This window comes from Sander lucioperca, chromosome 22 (genome assembly GCF_008315115.2).
Source record: "Sander lucioperca isolate FBNREF2018 chromosome 22, SLUC_FBN_1.2, whole genome shotgun sequence".
Taxonomy (NCBI): domain Eukaryota; kingdom Metazoa; phylum Chordata; class Actinopteri; order Perciformes; family Percidae; genus Sander; species Sander lucioperca.
In genome coordinates, this window is record NC_050194.1 from 13,015,788 (window position 1) to 13,026,643 (window position 10,856).

At 41.0% G+C, this 10,856-nt stretch overlaps 1 protein-coding gene across 1 annotated transcript; it reads left to right on the forward strand.

Moving 5' to 3' along the window:
- The first annotated feature begins 481 nt into the window (after nucleotides 1-481).
- On the forward strand, nucleotides 482-9,971 carry lrrc4bb (leucine rich repeat containing 4Bb). Its single transcript, XM_031315434.2, has 3 exons — nucleotides 482-1,008; nucleotides 5,042-5,641; nucleotides 5,757-9,971. Exons 2-3 carry the CDS (start codon nucleotides 5,399-5,401, stop codon nucleotides 7,743-7,745), a joined length of 2,232 nt encoding a protein of 743 aa, XP_031171294.1. The 5' UTR covers nucleotides 482-1,008; nucleotides 5,042-5,398; the 3' UTR covers nucleotides 7,746-9,971.
- The last annotated feature ends 885 nt before the right edge of the window (nucleotides 9,972-10,856 follow it).

Sequence of the window (10,856 nt, forward strand, 5' to 3'; positions counted from 1 at the left end):
GCAAAGATTGCAGAATACAGACCTCATTAGTTTGCTAGATGTAATCTTAGCTGGCTATTACTAAAATGCATGTGCTAGCACTGCACACTCATTATGAATATGAACATTAGTAGGCCTACAAACCTCTTAAGACCCACCGGAGCAGAAATGTTTCTTACTGCAGATGTTTTGGCCTGTTGTTTCAACAGTAAACCGGCAACAGACACATGTTGATTAACCTCGAAAAATGACCAAAAATACATTAAAAGTCACAGTATAAGGAGAAACAAACTGACTCAATGTATCCTGCTGATCATTCCATGCTGCTGAGTCATATTTATAAATATGTGACGTGACTATATTCATTACAGGCATATAGAGCTCGTGTTGCACTGGGGATCTGAAACAAAACCTGCAGACTAAAGCAATAGTGAACCGTGCAACATTCAAAGCACAATTTCATGCGAGTTTAAAGCGTTTAAAACCTTTAAATAATCTAAAGAATGCAGGTGCATCCATAAGTCGTTGGTCCTTCACCTATTCTTCTAATGCTGTCTTAGTGGGATTCAGACTGTAACATACGGAATGTGCGTAAAGAGCCGCTTATGCTGGACGCAAAATGCTCTGCCCACAGGGCGCCGTCGCGTTTGCTGCCTGCGTTCCTCTCCAAGGATGATACGGCGCATGGATGCACTCGTCCCAGACCTCGTTCCCTAAATGTGACAATACTAACATCATTTTCTCCAACGACCATTTATCTGATCTCGTATTTGTTCTCTCTTCCCTCTCCTTGTGTGTGTGTGGATTGTGTTCATCTTTAACCTGCCATCACTGTAGCCCCCCGCGTTGCGTTGGCGCTGCGGAATAGCCAGCAAGAACAAGAGCCAGCTCACAGCCTTGGAAACAAGCGAATCAATTTAGGGAAGAGAAAAGCAGAGAAAGATAGCGAGGCTGGAAAACTGGCGATCGGGAGAAGGGACGAGGGGAGAGGAAACATCGACCTTACGCCGCAGCCGCCGAAACATTAAGGTACGTGTATATTAGTTGTACAGGTACAAGGGACTGAAATGGCCGGCGTAATTATTGCATATGTTACCTAATCTGCACGGATGCTGAAATTAGTCACGAGACGACAAAGATTGAATTAGAAATGTGCAAAGGTTGCACAGATTAATAATCATAGTAAATAATTAATATCAGCAAAAGATACAGTCGATGTCAGTGGAATAAAGCTGTGGTAGTCCTTCCAAATGTATTGAAATAACATGGATCCTTATGTAAGCCTGTGTTTCACATGTCCACACATTATTTTCCACAACAAATATGTATACTGAGCCTATGGATTGTTTTTGGGTGCAGTCATGTTGTCATTACCCTGAAGAGAGAATGGATGCAAGCCATTTTGTAATGCAGCATGTGCAGAATTAGGCCTATTCAGAATTTCAATTGCGTTTCCGAGAAGGTGCGCCGTAGTGAGCGCAGCTGCATAGATGAATAAGGCCATTCTGTTAAAATGTAGGAGAAATTATGCTAGAGGCTATATGATGAGGAGACATTGCAGATTATAGTTTGCGACTGCAGGAGAAATGGTTAGGTTGTGGCTTTTTTCTTCTTTTTTTCACGAGTTGATATCAGAGAAATGGGGAAAAATAGAACTGTCATCAGTTAAAAGTTGAGCAAAAATTTGGCATGAAGCAATTTCACTGTCTTTTAAAGCGCTGGTTGTTACTATATTGGTGAAATGCGTCTCATCCTACCCTGATTCCCACGTCCTGAATCAGTCTAGTGTTGTCATAGTGACAGAAGATGATGTTGGCCCTGCTGCACCTGTGTCGCTTTGTGTTCATCCTCGACCATCTGTAAATACATAAGGTCTAATTGGGCCTTGTGTATGCATACAGGAAGCATCCCAGCCCAGAGCCTCGGTGTTTATTGAAAACACCACCACGATTTTTGCCTCTTCATAAACCTTAATGACTCTGTTGTAGAGAGCAGGGCATTGATACAATCAGGCGCTTACGATGATGTGATTGGTTTGTAGCAATTGGTCAGCAGCTTGCAGCTAATTTGTCTTTTCACGACTGAGCGCTTTCTCAGGCTTGATCGAATAATCAATATCTACATGGTTGCAATCTGCGCTTGACATGAAAAAACGGCCAAGATCAAAAAAGAGAAATACCTTTAAGTGAAATTGGTTGGAAAAGAAATACAATGTAGTCGACGTCTTAACCATGGCATAGACCTAAAGGAAACACATTTTGCACAAGGATGAGGATGAAGGCTGCTGGTGAAGGAATTGGCCCTCAGATGAGTCAAGGTGTAATAATCTAAAAATAAAGACCATCATCGAGTGTGCTGTTGTTCTTGTGGAGAACTTAAAGATGGAAGGTCAAGGCAACAGGCGTCCTGCTGGCAAATTCAAGGTCTCTCTCTCCATACAATTTTACCCTGTGTGGTGTTTTACATAGATTGTTTTGACCGTCTCTCCATAAAGCAACACAATGTGAAGAAAAAAGCTCAATTCCTTTAATGTACTTTTTGTAGGCCTACTTCTTCAATGCTATTTTGAGAAAAAACTGTTGTCAAACTGTTGACAGCTGGCAAAGGCTTTTGTCTGATGGGAAATACATCTTTCCTGTATTGATGCAATAAAGGAAACACAAGACCAATTTTTTAGACCAATATCCGAATGTGTTTTTGCTGAATACAGCTGCTCATCTCTTATATTTACATATGTGGAAAACAAACTTCTCCATTCCCTCTCCAGTATGCCTATATTTGTAAATCTAGAATAGTGGAAGTAGCAGGATAAATTAGAAAATGGCATTCTTGAAATCACATTCATCTGCTAATAGTTTCAAGACAGCCCCATTCAAAAGAAAAAAGAGAAAGCACCACTATAACAGTGTATATAATGAATAACACTGTATATAATGAAGTTCCAGTGTGTGAAAAACAAATTTCGCTTTGAAAGCACAATGATCAATTCCTTGACCAGCTAAATATCAACAGTTATGTTTTGATGCATCCAAAAATCATTTTCTGTCGAGCTAAACATTCTTAACTATCAAACTGCCATCCTGGATCACATATAATTATGATGTCTGGGCAATACATTTTATTTTCATCTCAGTCACATTATTGAAATGCACAATAACCTGCTGGATGGGGATGAGAAGCAGACTCTTCAAGGAAACGTTCTGTAAAGAACAGCATAATGAGGAGTTCTGCAAAGGGACTGCATACAGTAACATTTAGGTTTCAGCACGTGTATTCATTTTCTCATTGGAGATGGGCAATGTGTTATTTCTCTGTGATATGGATGTGTGTGTGTGTGTGTGTGTGTGTGTGTGTGTGTGTGTGTGTGGTTTGTGGTGGAGAAAGAGAGCGAGAGAGAGATAGAGAGAGAGTCTGGGATGTGCAGAGCATTTAAAAAGTCTATTTTTAGCATACACTCCCTTATGAGCTTTCTTAATAGCTGCTTTAAGAGTTCTCAGAGCTATGTTTTTAATAAAGACTGATGTTGACCTAATCATCAGACCTTGTAGATATTAAGATTCATGACAAATCTGTTCCCTCTGTTGTGATATTAAAGGCCAAGGTTCAACTGTGCTTTCTTAGGTCTCCCTGCACTTATGTGAATGTATATTTCCGTATGTATTTAGTTTGTATTCCTCTAGATAGAGGTATCTAGTAAGTGAATGACTGTTGATTTTATACGTGACGTAACACTAAATGCTGTGATGGGAATAAACCTTAAGCTTTAAGTCAAATATAAGTTGATTTAGTGCACCAAGGTGCTGCTGATCAGATCTGAACAGAAAATGTTCATCAGGCTCTGCTAAACACGGTAATGTGGAATAGGCCACTGGACAGTAAAAACACAAGATGGTGAGTGAGCAGGTTGCCACAGCAACCGTGTTTCTAGGAGCGCATGCATCGTCGCTGCATAGGAGAGGAGATGCTAAGGACTGCCATGGAGCTTTTAAAAAACAAGTGTTTATTAGAGAGTAAACATAGACAATTTGGAAAATATCCAAGATCCAAGAATACCCAAGAGTTATTTGATTTAAAATCTCAAAAATGGTAACACAGTAGTCAAATAAGTGACAGGTTACAGAGATCTTCCTATTTGTTTTCAACAGACAGCACAGGCTTGTGACTGGGAGAGTCATAGTGTAGAACATAACGTGCTTGAGAAAACAATGAACACTTTCTTTCTGGTCTAATCGTTTAAAGGGAAACAGCCCAACCTTTTCTAAATTTAGTGAGTCTTCTGATGCTTGCAGCCATTTCTGTGTGACGCCCTCTTAAGCAAAGACACACAAATACACAATTGTGTATAACAAAAGCCCTAAAAGTATTTTGCACCATATTTTTGTCTTTGTTCACAATCTAGTTGTTATTTTAGTGTTTGGTTCATCAACTTTAGTGGCTAGGGATCTTGTCTGATTGTGCGTGGCTTATTGTACACAGCGTGTGCATTGCAGTAACATTTCAGAAGTCAATCATCATTCCTTCATATCTTAATTGCTAAATTACTGCTGCTGCCTCATGATGGATTGCACGAATGTCTGCATTAACCTTAGGTCTAGATGAATCTCGGCAGCAGTTGTAATTGCATTCAATAACTTGGCATACTTTTAAATATGAGATTCTACTTCTGTCGTTATGTTTTAAGAGTAGAAGCGTACCAGGATCATAAAGTGGACGATGAGAACGTCATCCTAATGGGTCTGCTGCAGCACTTGTGACCCAGCTTAAGTTTTAGAATTTTGTGGCCATTTCAGACCATGACACAGATGTTAAGTTCAATGTATGAAGAAAATGGCAGCTGACAAACAAGTTAGACTATAGGCCACAATTTGAGAGCCACCTCTCAGAAAAAAAAGCCTCATGAGCTTGTCATACACTCTGGCAAAAGGGCATTGTAATATTTTGAGATTTAAATTCAGTTCTGGTAATACATACATGTATGTGCTATGCTAATATCTTAAAGCTACATCACTCTTCACTTACTTGACCTCCTTCCTCTCTCTCCTTTTCTCTCTTCCCCCTACAGTGAGAAGCTTCAGCCTCCACAGAGACAACACTTTCAAGAGCAAACCCTCCCCCAAATTTGATTTCTATTTTAATAATTGTCATGGGAAACAAAAAATAGAGTTTCCCCTTAAATGACATGTTAAAAGAAGTTGTTTGACAGTCAAAGAAGCATGAACAAAGTAAAATAAGAATCTATTTATGATAAATAGTCAGTTTAATATAACATTAACCTTTTCCCTCTCCGTTTTTAAAGTGACTGCTTGAAGGAGAAAAAAAGAGAATACAATATGAACATCAAGATAAGCACTTAAATTCCTCTGTTTGGAGGTGAATTATCAACATCATAGCAATAGGGGTGGGTCATGACTCAGTTGCCATGCGTGTTGTCATGGTGACCAACCCCTGTACCCCTTCCCTCCTCCTCTGGTTGGTCCAGCTTTTGTTGTGGTTTCACAACCATGGACCACAGCTGACAGAGGCAGCACCCGCCTGCCCCAACCCCTGTACCTGCTCCAATCAGGCGAGCCGTGTCATCTGTACAAGGAAGAGTTTAGATCAAGTCCCAGACAGTATTTCAGAGAACACAAGATACCTCAATCTACAAGAGAACACAATTCAGGTAAATATGGCTTCATCTTCAAACAGACCATACATTCAGACTGAAATAATATATGTTGACAGTAGTAATTCTGATGTTGCTACAACATGCCTCCATGTTTTTGTTTCCACACCAGGTGATCAAGTCTGACACATTTAAGCACCTGCGGCATTTGGAAATCCTCCAGCTCTCCAAGAACCACATCCGACAAATTGAGGTGGGAGCTTTCAACGGCCTTCCCAACCTCAACACGCTGGAGCTTTTTGACAACCGTCTCACAGTGGTACCGTCACAAGCCTTTGAGTACCTCAGCAAGCTAAGGGAACTATGGCTACGAAACAACCCCATCGAGACACTGCCCGCATTTGCCTTTCACCGTGTTCCCTCTTTACGCCGTCTCGATCTAGGGGAACTCAGAAAGCTGGATTTCATCTCAGAGGCTGCCTTCGAAGGTCTGGTCAACTTGCGCTTCTTGAATCTTGGCATGTGCGGCTTGAAGGACATCCCTAACCTCACCCCACTAGTACGACTAGAGGAGTTGGAGCTGTCAGGGAACCAGCTGGGTATAGTCAGGCCTGGATCCTTCCAGGGCCTTGTGTCCCTTCGCAAGCTGTGGCTAATGCACTCCAGAGTGTCAGTCATTGAACGCAATGCTTTTGATGACCTCAAAAACTTGGAGGAGCTCAACCTCTCCCACAATTCCCTACATTCCCTACCCCATGACCTCTTCACCCCTTTGCACCAGCTGGAGAGGGTACATCTCAACCACAACCCCTGGGTGTGCAACTGTGATGTTCTGTGGCTCAGTTGGTGGCTGAAAGAAACAGTTCCCAGCAACACTACATGCTGTGCTCGATGCCATGCGCCTCCAGCTATAAAAGGCAAATACATTGGGGAACTAGACCAGAGCCACTTCACCTGCTTTGCCCCAGTGATTGTTGAGCCACCCACTGACCTTAATGTCACTGAGGGCATGGCCGCTGAGCTCAAATGTCGTACTGGAACCTCGATGACCTCTGTGAATTGGTTCACTCCAAATGGCACTCTAATGACCCACGGATCATACCGAGTTAGGATCTCAGTGCTTCATGACGGAACACTGAACTTCACAAACGTGACCGTGCAAGACACTGGGCAGTACACTTGCATGGTAACCAACTCCGCTGGAAACACCACTGCAACCGCTGTGCTCAATGTGTCCGCTTCGGACCCCAGCAACAGCTACAGCTATTTCACCACTGTCACTGTGGAAACAGTCGAGACGGTGAGAGGAGATGAGGAGAACTCAGCAAGACAGTATATTAACGAGACCTTCATAGATTTCCCTACTGTTCAAAGAGGGGTGTTAGGGGGTCAAGCTGGCATCACTATTTCGCCTTCTCTCTCCTCTCTTTCCTCACTGTCCCCACGAGCCAACAGAGCTACTGAAAATGCAGTGACTGTGTCCATAATGGATGTAACTAACATTCCAGGCTTGGATGATGTAATGAAAACAACTAAGATAATCATTGGTTGCTTCGTGGCCATTACCTTTATGGCAGCTGTAATGTTGGTGGTCTTCTATAAACTTCGGAAGCAGCACCAGCTACACAAGCACCATGGCCCTGCCAGAGCCATCGAGATTGTCAATGTGGAAGATGAGATCGGAGCTGGGGCCGGGAGTGGCATCTCAGGTGGTTCAACAATGAATTCTGGTGGTGGAGAAGGAACCCTAAGGATACATCATCCAGAAATGGTCAACCTTCCCAACATTGGCCGTACAGATACTCTCAACCATTACTACAAGACCCATCATTTCAACAACAATGTGATGGGTCTTAGTATTGGCTCTGACGGGATGGGACAAGGAGTGATCCTCAATAGCAAGAACCAGCAAGTCCAGGATATCCCCATCTCCTGTACCTCAGTCCCAATCTCTACATCTACTTTGCTCACCTCATCAGGCAATGGCACCAACATCAACCCCTGTTCTATGTCCCCACCACTGCCGATGTCTCTCCCCATGCCTACCATGGGCTTACATGGATCGATCAAGGGTTTCATGGGCCATAACCAGAATCCCCAAATGGAGCCTCTTCTCTTCAAGGGGAGCTCGAAGGAAAACGTCCAAGAGACTCAGATCTAAAAACAAAAGCGAGAGTATAGGAAGAGAGTGAGCAAGAGTCAGAGACAGAGAGGGGATTGATGTTGAGTTTATGCGTGGAATGATTAGACACTAGAGTGCATTGACATTACACCAGGAGAGAGGATAGACTGACACGGCAATACACAAACACATAGACTTATCCGTGACAGTGTACTGAGCCAAGGATTACCACAATGGGCCACTTGTGTTTGTAGTAACGATCATGGCCATGGAGATCAAGGAATGGACATTGCTACAATGTAAATCTGTGCCAAAGCAAATGTTTTTTTGCAGTTTCTACAAGCTGTGTTCGCGTAGGGAAAAACTAGCCCTTCAGAGTAATCAGTCCCCAAATCGTTGATGGCCAGCAGAGATGAAAGACATGCACAGCACTTACAACACAGAAGATCGGAGATATTACAGAACAAAATCCAAAAGACATTTTTCTTCAACACAAAACACAAGCCAGACACTCTGTCAAGTGACTCAATAGACTCCCTCAAGGTGACAATTATGTAGGCATAAATAGATGGACAAAAAGGTACAGTGCAGTACAAACTACTGTGAAAAATCCACAAATTATATAAATATATTTTCATTTAAATATGTATCATTGCGGACTCCGATGCAGAGATATTTTGGGGTGGATGTATAAGCTGGTATAGTTTGTTTCTTTGTGAATAATCAGGGGCGGCTATAGTGAAGGTTGGTTATGATACATGTTTTAAGTTTGGCTACTTCTCAGAAACATAAGGGCTCAATTGCAACACTCATTGTGAATCTTTGAATTGGCTTTGTGACATAAAGTCCATTTAGGTTGTAGAACAGTAAATGCAGATCACTGTTTGACAAACTTTTTTCTGTTGCTTCAGTAATAATCATAACAAACTTTTGTGTTCTGAGAGTGTATTATGTATTTTGTAAAAGCCAACTACTTGGTATTTGAATTGACAATTCTGATACTTAAATGCCAGCATCAAATAATGGTTAAAACAATGTTCCACAAACACAGAAAGGTAATCCATTGCAAAGACCTGTATGGGTAAAACAAAGTGTTGACAATGTGTTATTTGAATCAGATCAGTAGCCAGATATTTGCTTTTAGACAGGAATTTGATATGACCTCCTTGCTCATGGTTACCATAATTATGCCATAAAATGCTGTCATAAGGATGATTAGACATCTATCTGCAGCAGCATTCAAGAAGGGATTAAACATCCATGTTAGGATGATTGGAATGAATGGAAATGTACAGTATATTAATAATAATAATGTCTGGTTGTATGACAATTGTAAGATCCACATTTTTACAGTGTAACTTTCATATGTTATATGCCATTTACGCTTATTGCGTTTCAACTATGTATTTCTTTATTTTTGTTAGTTTGATATAATGTGTACAGTTGTCTAGCCATGTATCATTACGTGTGAAATAAATCAATCATATATTGGATCGTGGCCGGTCAATATGGCAACCACATAAGGAAAGAGTCAGACTTTACGCAGTGCTAAACCTGGATTGAATGTATGGTTTGTGGTTTAACCATTAGTCATCCTGGTAATGATAGGTGCCATCTGCTCTATTAACATGTTCAGACAGGCTTTTACACACTCTTCTATAGATGTTCTACAGACTACTGGTTTTGCAAAATGAGTGTTTTTAACAGAATTAGATGATGACTTATACTTAATGAAGGCACTTTTGTCTATAAGTAGCCTTCAGTATGCTTCTCCAATGGTGATTATTTCATTCTAGTTTTGAAATGGGACGAAGATTTGAGGAAATACGTATATTGAATAGGAAATTATCTTTTTTGTATTTATCAAGCAGGAAACTAAAATGTTTGTTGCAATTGAGCACAAACTGGACCAGTTATTCCAGAAAAATGTACCTGAGATAGTACTATCAACAAAATCATAACACAGATTTCGACTGTAATGCAGCTCTGTATGCGTTTCTCTGTTTTTTTCTGTTGCACCCCTCCCTCAGACCTGCATATACAGGAGCTGTTTTATGTCAGTGATGATGGTTTTTCTTATCAGCAACAAGCCCACAAAAGGAACACTGAGGAACAGTAATAATAGTGGTGATAATATCAGTGACGAAATCAGACAAAACCCACCCAGAACGTATTGTCACCGAGGTTAATCCATGAAAGGAACTTATTCTGCATAAATGCACCCCACGTCCATCCTGTTAAATGCCAAACATCTAGGCCATCTTTTAAAAAAAAAATATGTCTGGTTTTACCTACAATACCACATGTAAACTGATTGATCAAATAACTAAATTACAGCCATGTATTTCAGCCATGTATTTTATCAACTTCGTGTCTTTGATCATGGATCTCATTCAAAAGCATAGTAAATGTAAATGTGTTGCGACTCCGCAGACAGATCTAGTGGGCAGGGTTCAACTGTAGCCCCACAGAGACACAAATAGAATATAAATGAAGGCTAAAGACACAACATATGGGCCCTTCCCTTGATGTGCTACATTTGGTGGCTCTGCCTTCAGATTTCAAAGAGCATACTAGATACCTCCTTGTGTGCTGTCTGTGAGGGTGCATTCCTGCATGTTAACCATGGAACAAATCTTTTTACCAGAACGCTACTGTGGCAGTGTTTTATTATGATGGTGATTCACCTAATCAGCACTTAAATGTTCCTTTCATACCTCTGGACATCCGTAACACTCAACGCAATTATCATCATTATTATTAACATTTGAATGAAATGCAGAAGGGCTTTGTTACATCTTAATATAGTGGCTGCCATTGTACATAACTTGATGCAATATAAAAGGAGGCTCATTCTAGAGCTATAACGTATGACCCCTTTTAATGTAGATCACAAGCTTGAGACTGTAATCTGAATATGTGCATATTGGTCAACTGTAACTCACTGTATTATATATATGGTGGTGAATTGATGCCGTTTGGCTACAGGTGGAGTACTGGCATATGTGTATCCTCTGCACTATCCGTTGCTCACAATGGATGCTCCAGCAGCATCACCAGATGACATTTCTTGGTTTGTCAGAAGCTCCTTAATGAAAAGGATTATCATATCTGAGACAGCAAATTGCAACACAAGAAAATGGAATGACC

Coding starts and splice junctions, on each gene's coding strand:
- lrrc4bb (XM_031315434.2), top strand. CDS start 5,399: ATGCGTGTTGTCATGGTGACCAACCCCTGTACCCCTTCCCTCCTCCTC. Junction 5,642..5,756: donor TACAAGAGAACACAATTCAG/GTAAATATGGCT, acceptor TTTCCACACCAG/GTGATCAAGTCTGACACATT.